At 40.0% G+C, this 23,605-nt stretch overlaps 2 protein-coding genes across 3 annotated transcripts in view; both read left to right on the forward strand.

The window, feature by feature from the left end:
- nt5dc1 (5'-nucleotidase domain containing 1) overlaps positions 1-4,197 on the forward strand; it is a 95,494-nt gene extending 91,297 nt beyond the window's left edge. Inside the window, exon 12 of the mRNA XM_049591076.1 lies at positions 4,068-4,197. Within this exon, the coding sequence (XP_049447033.1) occupies positions 4,068-4,180 (113 nt within the window). The 3' untranslated portion in view covers positions 4,181-4,197. The remainder of the gene's footprint in view (positions 1-4,067) is intronic.
- A 7,186-nt stretch (positions 4,198-11,383) lies between these two features.
- Positions 11,384-23,605, forward strand: part of dse (dermatan sulfate epimerase) — a 31,660-nt gene continuing 19,438 nt past the window's right edge. The window contains exons 1-2 of one of the 2 annotated variants that reach the window (XM_049591072.1): positions 11,384-11,621; positions 15,473-15,933. In XM_049591072.1, coding sequence (XP_049447029.1) covers positions 15,512-15,933 — 422 coding nt within the window. In that variant the 5' untranslated portion in view covers positions 11,384-11,621; positions 15,473-15,511. Of the gene's footprint in view, positions 11,622-15,472; positions 15,934-23,605 lie in introns of those variants that run through there. The other variant, XM_049591073.1, reaches the window with a different exon arrangement.

Genomic DNA, 23,605 nt, shown 5'->3' on the forward strand with positions numbered 1-23,605 from the left:
GGAGAAATTAATTACTGAATGATATATATTCCAGCAGTGATCCTAATGAACAGTCCAGCTCCAAAAATAGCGAATCAAAATGTGGCGGCAGATGTTTTAATCGCTGTGGGCTGCCAACAATAAATGAATGTGTGGGAAACCCTGGATAGTGCTCGGCCCATTTTGTGTGCCGAAGTGTGGGACAATTAATCTCCTGTCTCTCAATAATTAATTGACAGCAAAATACTGAGACACTCCCACTTTTCAGATTAATTATTTCACAGCTGTGCACACAAAACGGGAGGAGTACTATCTATTTAAGATTAATGTTGTAAAAAGTTGTATAAAATATTCTTGATCAAGGTCCAGAGGGAAAGAAACCTTAGTATAACCAGTACATTGCTGGATGTGGAATTGCTGGATGTGCAAATATTTCCTTTTAAAAAAAGAGTTTAAATGAAGAATTCCTTTGCCATCTCAAACAGCACTAACTGCAAATAAAACCTGGATCCAAAACTTAAAGGCTTCTTACTGAAATGAGATGAAATATACTTATAAAACAGGGCAATTCAGGATGAAAGATTTTGCTGTCACATGAGCCTGTGGTTTCCAATGCAGTTCAGCAAATACATTACACTGCACTGATGTTCTTTAGCTCATCAACACTGTGACAAAAACAAAACTCATATTTTATTTTCATCACCCAGTCAAAGTGAATATTTTTGCCAGTGCTTTCCTGTAAATGCCCCCATATGGTGCCCAGACAGAACACGACTGAGAGTCAAACTCTTGGTGTAAAAACAGGAAAAAACAATCCGACGTGAAACTTTTAGCAGTTAAGAATCTCTGTTGCCACATCAAACATCCTCTCCATCATTTCAGGACAGAAACATTTACAAGAATCAAAAGAGAACTGAACAGACACAGATGTGGAGCCAACGTTAAAATTAACTCAGCTGCACAGCACTTCTGGGAAAATGGTACCAGCCTCACACAGATTCCTACAAATGTATTTAACGATCAGCTTAGGGCTCTTTCCACACCACGATCATTTGTCGCAGTCTGAACATGGTTGGAATTGATCCCCCACCCCCAACCGTCTTAGTCTGCTTCACCTTTGTTTACTGTTGTTGCTATTCATTTGTCTACCGCTACCCTTTAAAGTGCAGGTGTTTACAAGGGTCGCCAGGAAACCTCAGTCTTGAAGTCTTGGTTTTCTTGGTAACAAAGACAAGAACTATTGATGTTAGCATACCGTGTGCATGATCTTCTTGCAGGGTGCAGATTGCACTGACACACAAACCACAGCACAGTTTAACAGGAACAAATGTCAGACAGCTTTAAGGGTTCAGTATGCTTCAGGAGGAACTAGGTCTGAGGTACAAGTGTTTATAGCCAGATTCAAAAGTGGGCCAAAAAAATATAAAAATGGCTGTAGTGTTTAAACAAAGGTCAGCAGGAATGCAGCAAATACACAATTTAAAGTTAAAGGAACCAAACTTGTCACAGCACTGGTAAACACTGGCAGCTCTACATGACAGCACAAGTACTTTCAAATCAATACACCAACATCAAGTACTCATGTTGTACAACCTGTACAGAATGTTCGTCATTCAGATCATTCTGGACCTGCAATCTTAACTTCCTTTGATGTTAAGATCTTCTGGGCAGCTTGCACCTATTCAGTTGCTATGGGACACGAGTGCTTCTCAAGGCAGCTGCGTTTTAAGCACTTGAAAGCAGTAACATCTCTTATTCACTATCAGGCATCCGTAACATCATGATGCACATGAGCTCTCTAGAAAAAGAAAGCAGTTTATGGCGTTTGCCTTCCAGATCCAGAATACTGCAGCACGACTACTTCTGTTCATGACGCATCCAGTGCTACAGTTTTGCAGAGTGTGATGTACTAATGGATTGGGTTAAAGGGAGAGTTCACCCTAAAATCAAAAATACATATTTTTCCTCTTACATGTAGTGCTATTCATCACTCTAGATTGTTTTGGTGTGAGTTGCACAGTGTTGGAGATAAAAGCCATGGAGATGTCTGCCTGCTCTCCAATATAATGGAACTAGATAGCACTCAGCTTGTGGTGCTCAAAGTGCCAAAAATCAACAGCAACGTCCAGAAGTCATGACATGGTTACTCAAGATAATCCACAGACCTTGTTGTGAGCAGTTCATGGAGAAACTACTTTCCTTCTACCTACACCCACCAACCGTATCACTGCGCAGAAGGAAGTGTGCATCTACTACTAGCTCACCTAACACCACTGAACTAGGTAACGTTCCAGCTCAGCTGAGGAAGATGCCTTAATGTTTACATCTTGTATGAGTATGAGCCTCTCCTCCATGCATAGATGCACGATTCCTTGTGCTTGGTCATACAGATGGCAAGTGTAGAAAGACAGTAGTTCCCACATGAAACTGCTCACGACAAGGTTTGTGGATTATCTTGAATAACTCACACCAAAACTATCTATACTGATAATTAGTACTACAGGTAAGAGGAAAAATATTTCTAGATTATATTTTTGAATTGGGGGTAAACTGTCCCTTTAAGGCCAATTTATTCAAGAAACTAACCAGTGTCTGAAGCCAAAAGAGTTTATGGTTGTTCCAAACCACCACAATTAAAGGCAGGGCAAATAGCCTGTCATTACAGAGGGAAGCACAACATGATAGTTGTTTAAATATGGGAATAACAGCAAACATTTTATGACAGTCTTCTCTCAAGGCATTGATGGTGCTTAAAGGAGGATTTTCAATTCTGTATACTTTCTGACCTCTGTGTTCCTGGCCAATTGCTGCGTGAAGTGGGTGTGAATGTTGGATTGTCCGGTTTGGAAAGTTAGAAAAAATGTCAGATGCAATTCCAACATTGAGAAGCATTTCTTTTGAAGCATACTGACCCTTTTACACTGCCAGCCTGTCTGTAGTGCAACACAGACCATGTTTGGGAAAGAAAAAGTGATTAGAATGAGGCACATGGCTGAAAAGCGACAATGAGAATTTAAATGGTAAGTGTGGTATTTTTTAACGTGGACCCTATTTTCCCATGTTTTTCTGTCCAAGTGGCTAATGGGAACAACAATTTTTAAAATTGGCACACTATTAAGCGAGACTGCTGCAGCCGGCAGCAGCAAAACAGGGTGCAAAGGAACCATTTGGAGCGTTTGTGCACCGTTAAATTACGTCCACTAAAAGTGTTGTTTTTGCCACTGACGTGTCCAGATTATCATTTTAAGTGTCTGACAACTTATGGAAAGCATCCCGACAGAGATAGACCTTTTTGGCAAAGAATAAGATCCTTTTTGTTTAACCAGAAACAGCCCTGAAATCACTTTTGCCAAACCCACCAGACTCCATTTGAATAAACAGTAATTTTATCGTCATAAAACACACTTCATTCAAAGTAGACAGAAACAAAATAAAACTCAAAAAACCCATCTTGGTTCGTCTTTTCACTGTTCCAACAATCACCAACTCTGGTTTGGTTGAAATAAACCCTTAATTCACTGAGTTAGATGTGAAAATATGTTGGCTCTATACATGCTTAAATTACTGTTTATTTAAATGGAGTCTGGTTGGTTTGGCGATGGTGATTTCGAGGCTGATTCTGGTTAAACAAAAAGGATCTTACTTTAGCAGAAGAGTATATATTTGTAGGGCGCCTTTCCATAATGTTTCCAAACACTTATAATAATAATCTGAGCCTGTCAGTGGCAAAACAAGCACTTTTAGTGGATGTAAATTGACAGTACAAACGTGCACTGGGTGGTTACATTTCAGCCTGTCACTTTTTCATCCCACTTGAGTTCACAGGCCTGTAATTTATGATTGTTTTCTACCAGAGTTGTCTCTTCGGAGGAAAAAGATCAAACACGAATGAGTCCAACATTCCCTGGACCGAGTGATTACTACCTGCTGTTTAGAACAAAGTGTGCTTTTCCACTGAGTTATGAATCCTTGGTCTTGAACATTTGCTGTTGCTTTTCAGTAGCAGTGATGCCTTTAACATACAGGCGGTTTGCACATGTACTGAATAACCTGCAGTTGACTTCCCTGTTTGATTTTACTCTTTGTAGATCTCCCTCTGGATTACAAGTTCCCCAGGTTTTCTCCGGATAAGCCCTGCACCACAGGCTACTACCCCAGGCCCCCGGATTCTTTGCTGAAATGGTGCGAGAGTCTGTCTTAAAAAAAAAAAAAAAGGAAAAGGTTAAAAAAAGAAAAAGTCCTCCCTTACCCCTCTGCCTCAGGAGAGGAATGTGCCTCCATTTTTGCCTGTAGTTTCCCACCTGACCCCGCCGCCATCTGTGGAGCACAGGAAGCATACACTCCTCACCCATTCAGAGAAACCATGTGAATGTAAGCCACAGTATCTCTCTGTAATAACGCCTACATTTGAACGTCGTTTTGTGGTTTAGTGTACCGTACACGTGGAAATACGACAAAATAAGTGTGCGTGTGTGTGTCTGCATACAGTAATAATAGGAAATGTAGTGTTTTTATTGTTTCATGTGTGAGGCCCTGTATTATTTTCTATGGTAGATTGTTTAAAAATCAGAATTCTTCGAACTTTTCCAAAATCAAGTGAACATTTTACTGTGTCTTTATTCCTGAAGTGATTACCTCAAGAACGTTATCTACTGTAAGCAGAACCCAGATGGTCACAGTGTGTTTGTCCCTAAAAATCCTTTGGAGTCATTGTGTCAGTATTTCTGTACAACACTGTTATTGTGAAGTCTACTCTATTTTTTAAATATAGTTTTACTGTATGCATTTTTAGTAACCTTAACATTAGATTTAAGGTCTACTGTTTACCCTGTGTCAGTTTCGTAGAAGGTGTTAATCTTCAGGTCATTGTTGCTAACGAAATGGCACAATGCGGTCCTTTGTGTTGGCTGTCTCAAAAAACACTTTGAGAAACACCTAATAATAATAATGGATGATGAAGACTATGCTAGATGTTCTCTGTATTATTTTGGTGCAACAGTGACATGTGCTCTTTGAGTGATTGTGTAAAAACGTGGACTACTTGTGCTTCATTCATATGCAGTACCACATTGAGATATGCTTTACCGACTTTTGAATGGTTATTTTGTCGGTGTGCATAGACAAGTTGTGCCATAATATTTAAGGAACACTAAGTTTGGGAGAAATCTGTGGAAGTTTGCTTGTTTCTCTCACGTCAGTGAAGATTGATTTCGGATTTGTCTCTGTGAATCCGGGAAGTAGCCAGCTTAGCACTGAGACTGGACCACTATTCCGTCCAATGGGTAAAAATACAACTTGCAGCAACTCCAAAACTTAAATGTTTCATCTTGATAGCCAGCAACCTTGACATAAAAACAAGAGTCAGTTGGGTTTATTTGACAGCAAAGTTTGGACTGTGTGCAAACTAGAGGTCATCACAGATCCATTAGTTGTATAGTGACTGAGAACCGATCAGGTCTGAATTATATTCGGTGTCTCATAGAGTGCTTCAAAAATGCGTCACAAAGCCCGAAAATGGGTGAGTGTCTTTTTACTTCAGGTTCCCTCACCTCAAAGTCAGTGGGTTTTTTAATTGTTTTTTGCTCAGATGAAATTAGTTCTGTGGTTATCACAAGCTTAAGAGGCTTTCATGCTTTGTTCTACGACATAAAATACGTCAGTAGATACCCCACCTATGAATTTTTAAGCTTTTATGTGTCCTAAAAAAGGTGGTCACTAATTAGAGAAAAATAAGACTACAGAACGTCATCACACTGAACACGACTCTACAGTCTTGTTTTGGTAGCGAAGTTTAAGTCAGGAGACTGTTGTGTAGTTCATTTAGAGCCTAACTTTAGCTTTTTACTTCCGGTGATTGCATTTACACAAAAATCATAAAGGTTGTGTTCGTTTGCGAGGATTATCTTACTGAACAAAATTTGTTAGTATCATAAATGTTTGTTTGCCACAGAGCATATTTTTTGCAATAATCCAAAATCCAATGCAAAAATCCCATCGTCTTTTTGTCAAGGGAACCATGGCGATGCTAATTTCCGGGTTGGGCTTCAGAATAAGTCATCCCTGCAGCACTCTATTTGGCTGCAGTCTCATCCCATTTCCGAGTCTTGGTTGTGGCACCTAACTGGACCCACAAAGACTCAGTATTCACTATCATCTGTTTGGGTCAGTTCAGGTCAACCAATTTTGGCTCCGTCTAAATATCCTTCTGATCACATCTGAGTGTTTGTGGGTCATGTCTGGGCTGTTATCATGAAAAATAATCTGTAGGCAATGGGACAAGATCTTTGTATCCAAAGCGTTTTGGTTGTAGTCCAAGTAGTATTGAGGGATCACATTTGAGCAGGCTTTGGTTCCCTCTAGGTAAACAGTTCATGTGGAGAGCAAAAGAGGCAGAACACAGTGGCCAAAATGCAATCTCAAGACCCATCGCCTATGTCTGACGACTTAGCTTTTCATTAGCTAGCTAGTTAGCGCAGATGTTGTCTGGACCTGTCTCAAGTTACTAATTAAACTGTAAACAATGACCTGCACATGGAAGAGGAAGTCTTGACCCACCTATCCGCTCGCTACACTGGAATGCCCAAAATATTGGCCATTGCCCCTAGAAGGTATATCACCGCCAGACCGATAACAGATGGATGTCGAGATTGGTGTAAACCTGGCAACCAGGCAGGGAGAGGACATTTGAAATGCCACAGGCTAAGCTGTAACTTTTTCAAAAAGTTAAGTTCGAACAAACGATGACGCACAAATGATTAGTTCGAATAATTTGAATAAAGTCAGCAAACAGCTTTGACTTTGTCCCTGAGTTCTTCCATGTTACATCTCAGATGGGCCGCTGTTATCTGTTCAGCACATAGCTAGTTCATGAAATTTTGCATTAGCAAAGACAAACAACAATAGCCTAGTTTGCTAAGGGGCAGGCAATAGAACAAAGTGACAAAGCATTTTATGGTAGGCTACACCCTCATTGTTTGACAGAAACAAGACACAAATATAAATAATACTAGTTTGGAGTGTTTAGACGTACTTTAAATGGAGCCATGAAAGCTTCTTGGCTAGCTGCTAGCTTGTTTGCCAGTTAGTTTCTTTTAGCCTTTGGGCTAAGCTGAGCTAAACATCCCGGATCAGTTTCTAAGCTAACCACACAGAGATGAAACTGGTTTCAATCTTCTCATCTGGCTCTGAGTGACTCATCAAACAAGGATTTCCTGAACGTCCTCTCAGATGACTATTATCTCACAAATGTAGAGAGAATATTTTGACAATAAGCAGCATTGAGCTGTCAGCATGTATGTGAGATTGGTCATCCAAAGTGAATTATTACTTTTGCTGTGTGTGCAAGTGTGTTATGCATACAGCTGTGGTGATTGTATTTTTATTTTCTCATCCAACCTGGAAAATTTGACATGCACATTTGCCTTATGTTGGATTCATTTGTGGTCTTAAGTTATTGAAAACACAGGGAAAGTTAAATTCTGTGTTCAAGTGTTGAAGTACTGTCAATGAAATAAAATGTTCTACAATTTTTTTAAATAAGGTTTCCTCTTTTGAGTCTTTTTTGCAAACTTCAGTAAACAAAGCCCCTGTACTGTACATACACACACTGAGTATACAGTTGAGTTGCACAGGTTTAATGAGAAACAAATGAAACCAAATCTGAGACACGGGCTGGTTTACTCCCATTCATTAATCATGACAACGACTAATGTGTGTAAATGGGAAGAGAAGCAACAATGTTTTTTCTCCACAGTTATGCATTTTATTTCACCCCACCCCCACCCTCATGTCTCCAAAGCAGCTCTGCAAAACAGGACATTGAACGGCACTGCAGAGTCAAAGCCCTGCCTCACATTTGTCCTCCAGTCAGGGTTCAGCTGTAGCTACCAGCTGTTGTGATACAGTCTATTCACCCTCTGAATATAAATAATCATTTCCCCATGACTTTTCAACCTGTCAGACAACAGCATTAATGGCTTTTTTTTATTGTTGTAATTTGCTGAACAGCAACCTGAACAACAGATTTTACACATGGACTGATGTTAAAGTCGCCTGCATACTCACTCCAGCTGGTTTGTTGACCCTTATTACTGTCTGAATCCAATGATTCTAAAATAAACACTGGTTTAAACAATATTCCGTGTCGTCTGCAGCCAAGTAGACTTTTAAACATGCAAAACATAGCTATACTAAACATTACAGTAGCTACTTAAGGCGCAGCAATGTAACCAAATCTTGACTACTAATCTAAATGATAAAACAAGCCTATTCATGGCATTGCACACTGCACACTGAGGATGTCAGACTAAATCATCGGTGCAGTGATTAATCATTAAATTAGAGTGAATTTCCATTTATGACCTTCGTTTGTTTTTGAGGCTTCGGCACACAAATTGAGCATGCTAATTAATTATTATTTTATGTTTTATGGTTGTGGCTCCATTGATAACCCTCTTAATGAAGTGCTACAAGGGGGGGCACACTGACTGGTACCAGAGCTGCCAAGTTTGGTGTCTCTTTCAAGGAATTTTTTCCCCCGAAGTACACTGCATTACCATTTTATTAAGCACAGACAAATATTACAGCCCAATATAAACTACAGAATGACCATAAAGTTGAATCAACATCTCTTCATAACAGTTTTAACAGAAAATGAGCACCAGAGTCGTCATGAAAGGAGGATTTATTGCATGAGTGTTGTATTAGACTGAGTTAGCTTGAGTGAGGTGGACCTAATAAGCTGGGAGTGGAGTTTACATCCAATGGACCACTCACACTACAGAATGAGGTGTTAGTAAGTGATATGTCCTCAGTTTTCGGGTTTAGTGTGGGGCCCAAAGTGTCAGGGGCTCCCCTGGCTTTCACCAGTAAAACGTCACTCAAATTAACACATACAGACCAGGAAGAGACTCAAAATAAACACGAAGACACACAAAAGACCACAAAGAGATGCAAAGGAACTGCAAAGAGACACAAAATAACTATAAATCGGGCAAGTCAACAATAAGAAAACAAAAAAATGATTACAAGTAGTGACATAAAAAGACCAATAGGACACAAAGTGGCCGGCACGGTGGTGTGGGGGTTAGCACTGTCGCTTCACAGCAAGAGGGTTCCTGGTTCAATCTCGGGTGTGGGAGGCCCTCTGTGTGGAGTTTGCATGTTCTCCCTGTGTGGGTTTTCTCCAGATACTCCAGCTTCCAAAGACATGAGGATAGGTTAATTGGTGACTCTAAACTGTCCATAGGTGTGAATGGTTGTCTGTCTCTATGTGTCAGCCCTGCAATAGTCTGGCGACCTGTCCAGGGTGTACCCTGCCTCTCGCCCGATGTCAGCTGGGATAGGCTCCAGCCCCCCTGTGACCCTCAAGAGGATGAAGCGGTTAGAAAATGGATGGATGGAGGACACAAAGTTATCTCAAGCAGACACAAAACGGCATCGGACGGACTGTTGTGGTGAAGAGGGAGCTGAGCCGGAAAGCGAAGCTTTCAGTTTACTTGTCCATCTACGCCTAAACCCTCATCTTTGGTCATGAGCTCTGGGTAGTGACCTAAAGAATGAGGTCATGGATACAAGCTGCCAAGTTTCCTCCATGGGATAGCTGGGTTCAGCCTTAGAGATAAGGTAAGGAGCTCAGACATCCAGAGGGAGCTCGGTGTAGAGCTGCTGCTCCTTCGTATCGAAAGGGGTCAGTTGAGGTGTTTCGGCATCTGATCAGGATGCCTCCTGGGTGCCTCCCGCTGGAGGTGTTTCGGGCACATCCCACTGGTAGGAGGCCCCAAGGCAGACCCAGAACACACGGGAGGGATTACATATCTCCTTGCCCTTAAATGCTCTGTGTGAAGGCGTAATGAGAGTTTACTCAATTCACCATGGCAGAAGAGAGCAGCAGCATCAGACGGCCAAACTTCTCCCAGGAGGAAACTGATGTTTTGGTCCGGGAGGTCCAAGCTCGCAGTGTCCGAATATACGGAACTGTGAGCAGACCTCCTCGGGCTGATGATGCAAAGGTAGCCTGGGAGGAGGTCACCACAATTGTAAATCAATGTTGCGTTTCTCTCGTGTGTGCGTGCTCTCTCTTTCTCTCTCACAGTCTCACTCTTGTTTCTTTTCTTTTGACTTTTCTAAGATGACAGATGCTGAATATATACTCCCTATCTGATGCTGTGGCTGTTTGTGGTTGGCTGAGAGGGATGTGAACTCATTAGTTTGCAGCTGTGTTAATCAAATCAGGTTGGGTTTCTATTACGCGTGCCAAACGTGCCAAACGGTGCCAATCCCCTTTGATCTGACATCAGATGTGACGGGACAGTCGATATAGAGATACATTTATGTGCTGATTGCAGATAGTTGCATTGAATAGTGTTTTTTTGGGTATTTATTGCATCGTTAATGTGCCTGACATTCTGGAAACCTGCCTGTGAGGTTTTGGTGACGTGTGTGCACTGTCCGCCGGTCAGCCAAACTTCGGCTTACACCGGCTGCGCTCCGCCTGCGCTGACAGTAGACCTGGTTTCAGCTGGCGAGCTTTTAACGCACCTTTGGCGAAGCCTTTTGGCACGAAACTGTCACTGCGCCAAGCTGGATCTGTCGACACCTCCCCCTGCTGCGCCGCCACACCCATCTCAGTGCACCTCGGTCTGCCAAACTACCAAACTGGGGCCCTTTGCATATCTTTTCCCAGGGGCCCATCGTTTCATAATACACCCATGGTTAAAAGATGTGTAAGGTGGTCAAGGACACGTGACTCCGCCATATTTGGTTAAAGGAATATAGTTAAAAAAGCGTAGAGTTAATTTAAGTAAAAATGTTAATTTTCTGTTTACCATATGAGAAAAAAAAACTTTAAAACTGCTTCAGTGACAGATATGTTGTGTTTTTTTGCACTGTGGTCACCATGTTCACATGTATAATTATGGGATTATGGTAAATGCTAAAAGGCTGTAGCATCAAAACCCCACTGAATTGAGAGAGGGTGCTTTATTGCTTATAATTATAGCCTTTCATTTGTAAGAGGAAGAATGTCTTATTTCCCTTTTAAAAGCTAATTTATCACAGTTTAAGGGTTTTGGAAACATCTTCGAACAGAGGTAAGCATGTCAAGTGAAAGTGTCATTTGAATTTATTTTTGAGGAGACAGCAGCTGTATCAGCCACTTCATATTTCAGATATGAAAAATAAGGAGATAGAAGAGTTAGCATAGAGCCGATACACAGGCTACACAGCTAAATGACCAGTATTAAAGCCAGGGGGTTTATGACGCAGTCCTAAAGTCTAATGTCAGGAGACGAGGACAGAGTACAGAGCAGACTCAAGAGTCATGATGTATTTGCGGTCAGCATTAGTGTCGGAGTTTTCCATTGACTACCTGTGAACGTACCATAAGCAGCGAGGGAGGAGGACAGCCACTTAGTTCATTAGGTCTCCTTTAAGCCTCTCTCCCCTGCTGCCCCTCCTCATTCGCTAGCATGACGCTCCCTCAGCTCTCACACACTCTCTCCCTCCCCTCTTTAACTTTCTTTCGTCCTTTAAACTAACTTTTCAACCGTATTGATAATCTTTTTAAACCACCGCTGCCGTGAAGGGAAGAAATGACTGTGTTGTCGACGGGAATACGGCTTCGTGAGCACCGCTTCTGACAGGTAACGTTAACGGCTTTTTCCCTCTCTGCTCCAGTCTCTCCGTGGCCGACATGAACAAGGCTACTTTTGTGCGGAGATTTGGATTATCGATACCATCGATAACTGATACAACTGGAAAAATTCACTTCACTGTTTGATGGAGCGGGATTTCTAACACTAGAATATTATCCCCACACTCGTGTGATAGCAGAGTTTTGAAATAAAACTGAAAGTTGAACGAAAAGTTAGCATAAAGTTTGAAAAGGTGACAGTAGGATCTTATATCCATGGAGAGGCATCAGTGTCTGTGGAGGGAGGAATGCGTTTTATGGCGCTTTCCGGTGGTTCACAATGAAATCTCTGCTGTTTTACCTTCTTACAATTGTGATACAGTATTGGGTGACAGAGGTTAATATGTCGTAATTATTCACTGTATTTAAATAGCATTTCACTTCTACAATAAATGACTTTGAATATGGAAATAGCTAGTAATGCCTGAGGCGAGGTAACTTATAAATGTTGATTCAAGTTGTCATTGCTGTTGGCTCATTAGGCCTGTGTTTTTTACAGTGACAACACAATGGCATTCGTTTGACTTTTTGCTATGTATCCAATGATTCCCTAATTAGTTAAAGAAGAATATACTATAGGCAAAAATCACAGCAAATTTAGATATTTGTTAATGCTGCCAAAATGGCCCAAAGTGCCATAACGTGACTAATGTATCTGAGACACTTGAAGCAGGGCAGTAGCTAACATTCAGGACCCTGAGGTCATGCCCTGTATTTTTTCTGGGATTTAGGGGGGTGCTAACAACTAGGGGTGGTTGCTACACCTTAGTATCACAATATTTTTGAGAGGCAATATCATTACAATACACACCAAGTATCAATTTTTTATAACAGAAATTATTAATAATGAAAATACAAATTAAAATGTTGGTAGCCTACCAGAATAATAAAATGGATTGCTTTTTAGTCCACCAGATACATTTTAGTGCAATAAAAATGAAATGAGTTGAACAAACTGAAAACTTAACCTTATTAGAGAAAACAGATGTCACCCCCTACAACAGTGGAGGAGTTTATATTTTACAATTTTAAAACATTTCACATCATTTATTTTCCCAGCTTATTGTAGGTTGTTACAAGATATATGTCAGTTTAATTACCATGAGGCTTTAAAAAATAGGTTAATAATTAACAAGGGCTTGGTTTTAATATCAGTCCTAATTTTGATATTTTCATTACTCTACATTTTAATAACAGTATAAATGATATAGCATCAAAATATGGACTGATAGTAATACCCAACCCTAATTCATTATTAATCTCTTTTTTGTTTGCCTAGAAGTAATCAAACTAAAGTGTATCCTTTTGATACTTGACATGTGTCAGTGCTCAGCTACAGCAACATGACAATGGTATTTAAAAATAATGAGGTGTTATACTTGAGCCCAATAAAGGACTTGCTAAAGCACATCTCCACAAGAATTTTATTCCTGACATTTGTGGAGACTGTGTTGGATAAAAAAACAATTGATGTTGAATTTTAGAGCTGCAACTACAAATACTTTCTTTATCCGCTTTATTCCGTCTACAAAATGTAAGAAAGTATGGAAAAACCATCACAACTTCCCAAAGACCAAGGGCACATCTTCAGGTCTCTCATTTTGTTGCAGCATCAGTCTGAAATCCAAAGATATTTATTTACAATGATATGAAACAGAAGAAATAGCAGTAAATCTTCACATTTCAGAAACTATAACCTGCACATTAAAAGGTTTTTGTTTCAGCACTACACACAGAGGATCTGCAGTCCCTTTAAAAGTCCTAAGATGTCTTATAACTGATTTTATTAATATTGGACCTTAAAAGTCATTGAACTGTCTTAAATTTGGATGTCTGAGGTCTAACTTGTCACAAACATTTATCTCATTGCATTTATCCATCTTTTAATTTCTTTTTGTCAAAATGAGGCAAACTCTTCTGCGTGAAAGTTTCTGATGTTACAAATCTTTTAACCTACCACTGAACCTAATACTGTCTTTTTACTTTGTACGGTCTTATCTGTTAGTAAAATGTAGATTAACCTAACCCACTCTAATACTCATACTCCTACATAAAACCTACTTCAGATGGGACCACATATATAACCTACTGCGTAACTTTATGCTTACCTGCTTGAATAAGAAAAAAGGTGATTTGTCCAGAAATCAGTCTGAAATTTGGTCTTTAAAACCCTGTTAACACTGGACATCAAAATTACATTAGAAAGACATTTGACTCTTTCATTGGACAGGCATTAAATTTTTTGAAAAGCGCGTAGACGATATTTGAAATATCCAGTGACGCTAGGATGTCATGATGTGAGGACATTATTATGACACATTATGACATGTTGTAGACACTGGGTTTTGTTCTCCATACCTTACAACTTGGTCAGTATGCTACAACATTTGGAAAAGACAGGATTTTGGTTCTTTAACAACAACTTAACCTAAAACCAACAAAATATCAACATCATCTGTTGTCAGTATTCTACATTGAGTGATGTTGGCATTAGACGTCCTCACATTGAGTTTTGGTCGCTTGATCTCACAGCTTAAATTCAACCTAATATCATCTTTCAATGTTGAAAGATGTTGGTGGCCTGCTGAGAAGCATTCAATTTCAATGTCTGATACTAAGTATGAAAATATGGGCTCAGAGCCTCAGTATTTCTAAAACTCTAGCCCCAGCTCTGACTGTGAGTACCCATGGAATACGTGACAGTGATGCTAGAGTAGATAAGGCTGTCTGAAAGTGCCATGTGGTCTCTCAAAAATCACTGTTATCAAGTACAGAGAACAGAACAGATTTATAATTCCCTACTAAAATAGCACCAGTTTATTTAAGTGAAATAGCCCAAAGCAAGTAAGTTTGGGATCAGTCTAATTCAGTCTTACAGGCATCCTCAATAAAAATAGATCCCTGGCTCCTGCCACAGTTTCAGTTTTAGTTTGATAAATGAGTCCAGAATGGTCTTGATAGTTTCGTCTTGGCTACAAGTTCACCTCCCTCATATTCACCACAGAGGATTGTGATGCCTCACAAGATCAAATGTCAAAATTAACCTCAGAAGAGACAGCATGTACCAACTTTCCCTGTTTATCAAACACAACACAAAAAAAAACATGCACACCCTGGACAGCTAGCTGCATTCAAACGGACCCAAGTCTAGACGATGTTGAAATCACTAGCAAAGGGTTTTCCAGCAGGCCTTTGCCAAGAGCTCCACTAAGGTCATGGAATTTACTCTCATGTTCGGAGCAGAGACGCTGGGCCAACTCTTGTCTTTCTGTAAAGCACTGCAGTTTGGGTTTAGAGGTTGTTTCAGTAGACCAGAGTACTGCAGTAATGGGCCATTTATGACCTCCAGGTCCGCTCGTCTGGCCATCTGGGTGTGCATGGCTAGACTTGTCTTACAATACCAACTCAGAAATAAATCTTGGGAAGTGAATATTGGGTAACACAGTGTGCAGGGTGTAATACAACCCAGATTTGGCTGTTATGTAGATATAGTGAGTGAAGACTTTATGGCAGGAGGGTACCATTGTATTCTTGGGAACTATAAAAAAATTAGAATTTAGAGAAAATGGAAACTGTCTCAGTTTTAACGACAGTGACTCCTACGTTGCCGGAGTGTAATGTGATTAGTCCTTAGCTGTGCCTCTCAATAATGGTCTACATTACTATGGAAAGCCTGCATCATCAGGACTACAGCTGTATCTAATTATTCAAGGAATGCAGGGCTTTTTGTAAGAAAAGGCTGTGCAGAATATGGGCTGGCTTTCTCAAATCCTTCTCTTCCCCCCTCTGTTTCCCCCTCAGCTCCTTCGGCAATGCCACAGTCCCATCTCTGATGAGACGATGAGAACCCACACCCGCGGGGCCCCCACAGTCTTCTTCATAAGTCTGCTGTGGCCCCTGCTCGCCCCAGCGGTGGCAGCGGAAGTGGATCCCAGCGGAGGAATCCCCTTCATGGGAGGCAACTACAATGGTCATCCCATGCTGTACTTCAACCGGGGGGACGTGGAGGAGTTGCAATATGCAGCGGCAGGGACTCATATGGACATGGCAAGGAGGATCCGCGAGGCTGGGGAGACCATGCTGGAGCATCCTGAGATGTACCTGCCCCCCTGGAGCCCCGCAGAGTTCAGCGCCCGCTGGAACGAGGTGTATGGAAACAACCTAGGTGTGCTGTCCATGTTCTGCGTGCTGTACCCTCACAGGGCTGGGGCCCTCGACCTGGCCAAGGACTACATGGAGAGGATGGCGGCTCAGCCTAGTTGGTAGATTTTCTGTCTTTTTTATTATATCATCTCTTTAATTTGACGCAGTGAGATTTCTGCATGAGTAATTTGAACCACCCTTCTCTGATCGTTGGCTGCTTTTCTTTTTAGAGCGACAAATAGAAATCTGCTCATAGTTAACAGATGGTACCTGATATCTGTTTCCAACCCCATGTGTGCATCAACTGGGTATTAATGCTAAATCCTCCCCCCTCAGAGGCTTTCTGGTCAGCCCTGTCTCCAGAGTGTTCTCATTTTCCTTTGTGGGCAGAGATCTGGTAAAGATGCATTGTGGTCCGATAAGTCTGTGGTCCAGGAAATATGTTTAGCAGCTGTTTGCTGAACATGAAAGGAAATGAAATGTTCAGATGTGAGCTGAGTAGGGCCACTGGAGGGGCCTGAGCTGAGACTGAAGCTCAGGGTCCAGGTGACCAGAAAGGGATCGACTCCAATCTGCTCTAACTGTCAATATTGTGTAAACCAGTGTTGTGTTGTCTGGATTTATTTTTGGAAGGAATGCACTAGGTTTAACCAGGGTAAGATCAAATGAGCTGAAATTATCCAGTAATTTAAAAGAAGGGAGAGAGAAGAGAGAATAGAGAAAAGAACAGTTTTCTTTTCAACTTTGACCTTTGTACACCTTTGACCCACTGGTTTACAGTATGGCTATGATGGAATATTAAATGGCCCTAGAATTGTATGGGAATAGTATGGCAATACTCAATAAACACAGTTTAATTAATAAAAGAAATATCTTAGAAAATCTCAAAGCTACATATTATATATACTCAAGACAGGGCTTCAAGCTCGGGTACTGAAACCGGACCCAGAAGTTGGATATTTTTCAGCCTGGACCCTATTTTTCTATGTTGTTGTGTTTAAGTGACTAATGGGAACATCATTTTTAAAAAAAAAAAAAAAAAAACTGGTCCAGTTTTGAACAAAAGGCCTGCTACAAAACTGCACCATCCATGTACATCTCTAAAAGTGCTTTATTTTTGCTACTTACAAGGTCACATTATTATTTTAACTTATTGAAAGGATCCCTACAGAGATAGACCTTTTCATTTTAGAGTAAAATCCTTTTTGTTTAACCAGAAACAGCCCCCCAAAAAAAGGCAATCGCCTAACCCACCAGACTCCATTAAAATAAGCAATCATTTCATTATCGTAAAACACAGGTCATTCAAAGTAAACCGAAAGCAAATAAAACTCACCTGGTTCAACTTTCTTGGTTCCTCTTGTCACTGTTTGAACAATCACCAACTCTGGTTTTGTTAAAAAAATAAAAAATAAAAAAAAACTTAATTCACCCAGTTAGATGTGATATGTTGGTTCTATACATGGTAAAATTATAAATGGAGTCTGGTGGGTTTGGTGATGGTGATTTTAGTGCTGTTTCTGGTTAAACTAAAAGGATCTTACTCTTTAACAAAAATGTCTATCTCTGTAGGGATCCTCTCCATAATATTGTCAGACACTTAAAATAACAATGTGATCCTGTTTTTTTTTGTTTTTTTTGTTTTTTTTTAAATGTTCCCATCAGTCACTTGGACATAAAGATGGGAAAATAGGCTGCAGGTTGGAAAATACTGAACTTACCCTTTAAGTTCCTTATTATCTCCTATGATATTGTGCTGTAGTAGTGCACATTCCCAAATAAAAGTTATTATTGATCATATTATGGTTACCACTACTCTAAGCTTTCAGTTCATTATCGAAGAACAAATCTCCTTCAGTCAGGTATGTAAAAAATAGAGATCCTGTTGGAACCTAATGCAAAATTAACAGGAAAAAATATTACATGACTAGATTTATTGTATTCCCTGCAACACCTCTAATGCTCGACGCAGTAAACACTTCATATCCCAGATTTTAATTACAGATACATACAAAAAACAAGAATTTGTAAGAACCAGCAGCAACAAAAACCTCCTCACCATACTTAATACCTTGAGACGTACAATCAACAAGTCAGCTGAATCCATCCATTCAGCTCTTGTTGGGACAATCCTCAGGCTTTTCAGAGTCAGCCATGGCTGAACGTCTTGCAGGCAGCAGCCATCAACAGTGTTTCCTTATTTCCCTAACAATTTGATTAAGTACAATGCACATTAGTTCAGCCTGCAAAGTGCAAAGTGGCTGAGAAGTGGATTACAGCCATTCACAACTTCCTAGCTCTCCACAGCTTTTATTGCAAGGACTAAAGGAATGAAGGTCTGAAAATGACGCTTGGAGAAGGTGATTGTATCCAGTGTTGGGCTCCATGGTAACCTTCTACAGTTCATTCATTCACATAATCTCACACGATCAGTGCTCACTAGCTCACCTCACTATGGATGGTGATTTGAACATTAACCGCCTTTCTTTAAGTTTAGACTTAAATTAGATTTTTTTTAGTACAAAGATAAATATATGTACAAACATCATGTACAAACCCAAATCATCCAGTCATAAAAAGCTTGGAGATGCTGAAGATACCTTACTCAAATGTAAAATTACAATTCATATTACAATACAATTAATGTTAATTATTTACTGCAGTGTGGTGAGATCTGTACACATAGGAGCCATAAGTCCACAGAGGCAGAGCAATTGTGAATTAGCTGTCCAATAAAAATCTGTACCTTAACTTTACCTTCGGACAAACTATCGTGGCTGCAAAAGATGTTAGATTTCAACTCTGATACTTAAGAAAGTTTGTCATCCAGTGAGGTCGTATATTCAGAACACTACAGAGACATCAGGAGCACCGATATTTTGCCAAGGGGCTTGCTGGGATAAGACTGCTCTCCCTGATCCTCACATCCCATACCAAATTTTCAAACAGGAATTATTTGAATGAATCAACTGCATATTTCAAGTCTAGAGTTACTTTCTCTCCTGAAAAATGTCAAACTCAGTTTGTGACACAGTTACTGGACGAAAATGAAAACAGCTACGAGCCTGGCTCAGATTCTCTGCAATTGCCGCTGATTGATGCAAAATGCATTCTGGGATACTTGATACTTGGCTACCTCAAGGCCACACAAGCCTGCTTCTAAAGGATCCTGGACAAAACAGGCGGGGCAACAACACTTCCAATCATTTGGACTGTATTTTGCTGGATGTGCTTTGCTTTGAATTGGAACAGTGGTTTGGCTGTAATTGTCTGATGACATTTCACAAGACCAGGAGACACCAGTACAGACAGGAATGCAGATTGAGAAATGCCTAAAGACTTAAATTCAGACAGAAAAGTTGAATTCATAGGCAACGAAATACACCTTGTTCAGTTCAGCATACTCAGGGGTTTTTCCTTCCTTAGTGTCACTTGGTCTGGTATGACCAATAGCTCATAGTGGCTGGTGTTAGCAGACAGATATTGCTCAGTGACTGACAGTACTCAGTCTGTTCTTTGCCTTCACCATTATCCTGTAATTTATTTAATTAATTTAATAACCGGTGCTCTATGCCATATCGTATTTTATGAACTGATAATCAGAGTCATCGTAAATCAATATATCTATCCAGTTATGCAGTGTGACTAATTCATTCTATTCCAACAATTCCTCTGCCTTGAGCCAACATTTTTACTCCCCCGAAAATGAAACTCTCACTTAAAATTTGCAATTGACATTTCCATAGATAAGATTTCTGTAAGGCGTTATCAACTCTACATTAGTAATTTTTTAATTGTAGGATCCATAAGATTCTCAGCCACTGTATTCTCCTGTCTGAAACTAGTTCTAGAGAAACAAAATACAAAGGGTCACAACTACACACATGCAGTTGGAGTGTCTCACAGCTCTTGTTCCCAGTGGTCAGGATAGAGTGATGTGTTCTGTGACTCACTGTATGAACAGACTTTCCTTTCTCTGACAACTGACATGTCATAAAACATATTCTTTGTTCTAATGTTAGACCAAACATAACAGCAGCAGATGGACAGATGAGCGTGTTCACTTGAAGTGAACCTCAACTTCCAAAATTAAAGGAACACTTCACCTCCAAAATGATCACTTGTATATTAATTACTTACCTCATGTTATGTTGAATTTGTGAAGGAAACATTGTTTTTCTCACATGCCTCCATGGTTTAATGGAGGAAATGGAGAAATTCTTGATGAATTGGAGTAAATGGGGGCCGGGTTTAACAATAGCAAAAAAATCAATTTACAAACTCTCATACAACTCCTGCGGTATAATCCAAGTCTCATTTATCCAGTTGTTTACTCAGAACTTCCCAAACACATAGATTTTCACAAAGACCTGAATACTTAAAACACTTCCACATAAACAGTCTCACACATAGAAGAGAGCACACCTGGGTAAGCGAGTGCTTGTGCATTTCACTGAATTCTCGCCTCCCAGCCTGTTCAGCAGGAGTTCTGCTGTCACTCACGCACGCCTGTTGCAGCCTGGCCAGTAAACAAGCTGGGAGGCAGGATTTCAATGGAATTCACAAGCCAATTTCAAATAAACGTGCTTGCCCAGGCACACTACTGGTCCGTGCGTGAGACTGTTTATACTGTAATTAAGTGTTTTAAATAGTAAGGTTATAGCAAACATGCATGTGTTTGGGAAGTACTGAGCATGTGACTGAATAAATAAGACTCGGATTATACTGCAAGAGTTGTGTGATAGTTTGTATACAGATGTTTTGATATAGTTTTGCTATTAAATAAACGTGGCCTGTTTTACTTCAATTCATAAAGTATTTTCTCTGTTTTCTGGATTTTTCGTTCACTGTGGAGGCATGCCACAAAAACACAGTTTCCTTTTTAAATTGAATGAAACTTGGGCTGAGTAATGGATATACAAGTGATCATTTTCGAAGTATTCCCTTAAATGTAACTTTTTTGGCTGAACTCTTACAGGTGCACCCCCTCCTCTTTCATGTGAGCAGCATAATCCCTCTCATTTTGCTACATGGCTGCTGTGTTGCCTCCAGCCATTCAACAGGTGGAAGGGGATTTTCCCTCAGCTCATTTCTTGAGGGGGGGTTTAAACAGTGTGGTATTAATGCAATTTGCAGGACATTTTTAACATATCAGTGCTTGTGCCACAGTGCAGAAACGTGAAGCCACTGAGCATGTGTTTTCACATCTTAAGAGCACACTGTGAGTTTTCTCCTTGGCCGCACTTTTATTATGGTCACTGAACCTCTGAAGCGTTTGTGCAGAGTGGCTCCAGGAATCAGTCAGCTGTGGTATTCATGACCTTCAATTATGTCTCCAACAACTCCAGGAACCATGTTCCGACGGGGAACTTCTACTTTGTGGCATACTGGTGCCTGCTTCTTTTTGTTTTTTTTCTTTTTACACAGTCTGTGCAAACATACAGAAGTGAGATTATGTGCTTTGGCATTATTCAATGTACAGTCCAACTGCAACTTGGCATCTCTTACATTGATAGTCTTCCTTTTTGCCTTATGGACATATTGCAGCATAAAGAAGCTATCCATTTGGTGTTCATTTGCATGGCCAGACTGAAAATGATTTTCAAATAAATCTCAGCTGCCACTTAACATGTGGAAACCATGCATCACCAACATCAAACGTATGCTCTTTAAGTAAAAGAACATGACATTAAATGTCATAGTTAACATTTGAACATGTGTTTAAGGGGTGTCAGTGAAAAACTGATTCAACAAGGGAGGAACATTCTGGTATTGAGATGCCTCTAAATACTGAATTAATTTCCTTATAGTAATATATTCAGACACATAACACTGTATAGACTAATGCAATCCAAAGCAAATGGTCAAAGTTGTCAGGCTATGGATAATATATGTGAGCTGCTTAGATTTTGTGTAATTTTCTTTTGCTTCTCTCTTTTTTTGAATGTTAACAAATTTATATTTCTTAACTTTGTGAAGATCATGGAGATTAATACTTGTAATAAGTGCTGAAGCAGATACAAAACTAACTTACAATTTAAGGCTAGTAAACCTCCAATAGGTTCACTTTTTCATAAGCTCCTTTGAAAGAAAGCATCAATGATCAGTGGCTAGACCAGAGGGGACATCATGGCCTAGGTGCTCTGTCAGATTTCAACAGAATACCTGTGCAGGAACCTGATTTATTGATTCGACTCAGGGAAGGTTAAAGGGGGTCTCTTATGCTCATTTTAAGTTTCATATTTATATTTTGGGGCGTTATTAGAACATGTTTACATGTTTTAGTGTTTGTCAATTTAAGACAAAAAAGTCCAGTTTGCTCTGACGAGTCAGCATTTTTGGATCTATCTTCATATCTTTCGACATCTGTGCAGCGCTGTCATTCAGTTGCAGCCAGTGAATGACTGGAGTATAGTGGCACTTTCTACCATGAAAAATCACCAATAAAAGTTTCACATCCCTACATGTTTCGGAATCGGGAATAAGTGAACAACGTTAGTAACCAAGATTACATGTTATTAGCATGCAGCTACATGTAGCAGTGTACTTGTAGCCGGGGAATGACTATAATAGAATATAGCAGAACTTTCTATCCTGAAAAATGACCAGTAAAAGCTAGTAAACCAACTTCTCTACAACCAGACATGTTCCAGCAAGAATATGATCTGAAAAAGGAGAGAATTTTAAAACAAGACAACCAAGATTATGTTTCCCTGATATTAGCATGTAGCTCCATGTAGCAGTGTATGCCTGGAGCAGGCGGCCACATAACGAAATCCATCATGAGTTGACATCAGCGTGTAATGTGTGAAGTCAGAAAAATCTTGGAAAAACAAAGTATTCAGAATTGTCTGAGGCCTGAGAATTTTGCTGGCTACAGGATTACTTGTACATGAGGGATAATGCCCAACAAGGTATCCATTATCAGGAATTAATTGCCAACGTAGAGGAGTGAACCATCTGACATGCAGTGCGAAGGCCATTATTTCTTTATAATCAACGCCTCTAAGAGCAATTTTCTGCTCATAGCATGATCTCTTCCCAAAGAAAAAAAAACAAGAATTTTCGTTTATATTTTCATGCCTTTTGCTATCAAAATCAAAAGTTTTTCACAAGCCATAACTCGTTTTTCTTGCTGACACCTGAGGGTTTACCCAATACCTGGAACAATCATTACCACCCCATAAGGTTCTTATGCAATGGAAATGTTATTCACTACTCCAGTAAATAGGACGAACCTTAGAAACAACTCAGCAACTAGAGATATTTCTTGTCCTAGAACCCTGTGGCTCAGCTGTTAGCCAGAAAGCTAACATTATGCTACCAAGTCAATTACATTGCATACAGTTGACAAACAGTTAACAATAAGACTAGCTAGCCATCCAGCCATGACATAGTCTCAAAATCAATATTAAGAACTTTATGAACAAACGGTATGTTAATGTCATCAGCAGCCTTACGTTGCAAATTGAATAGTAATTGGATGTGAGATGATCACTGATGTGATACAAAGTATCACTAAGTTAGCTTGGAGCTTGTGTGTTTCAGTCTGCATCCTGTGGTGTTCAGAGGATGAGATAATGAAGGACTACAGTCAGTGTTGGAATAAATTGTAAACAAGGGCTTTGACTGCATCCCTGTTGTTATAGTTACTGCTACTATTATGGAGGCATGGATTTGAATTTCGCCTCTGGGGGATCAATAAAGTATATCTTAATTTAGAGCAGTGAACACAGTTTCACTGGAACTACTTGGTGTTAAAAGGTTTTGATGGACACCCTGCAGCCAATC

Source organism: Epinephelus fuscoguttatus, linkage group LG11, assembly GCF_011397635.1.
Source record: "Epinephelus fuscoguttatus linkage group LG11, E.fuscoguttatus.final_Chr_v1".
NCBI classification, from domain to species: domain Eukaryota; kingdom Metazoa; phylum Chordata; class Actinopteri; order Perciformes; family Serranidae; genus Epinephelus; species Epinephelus fuscoguttatus.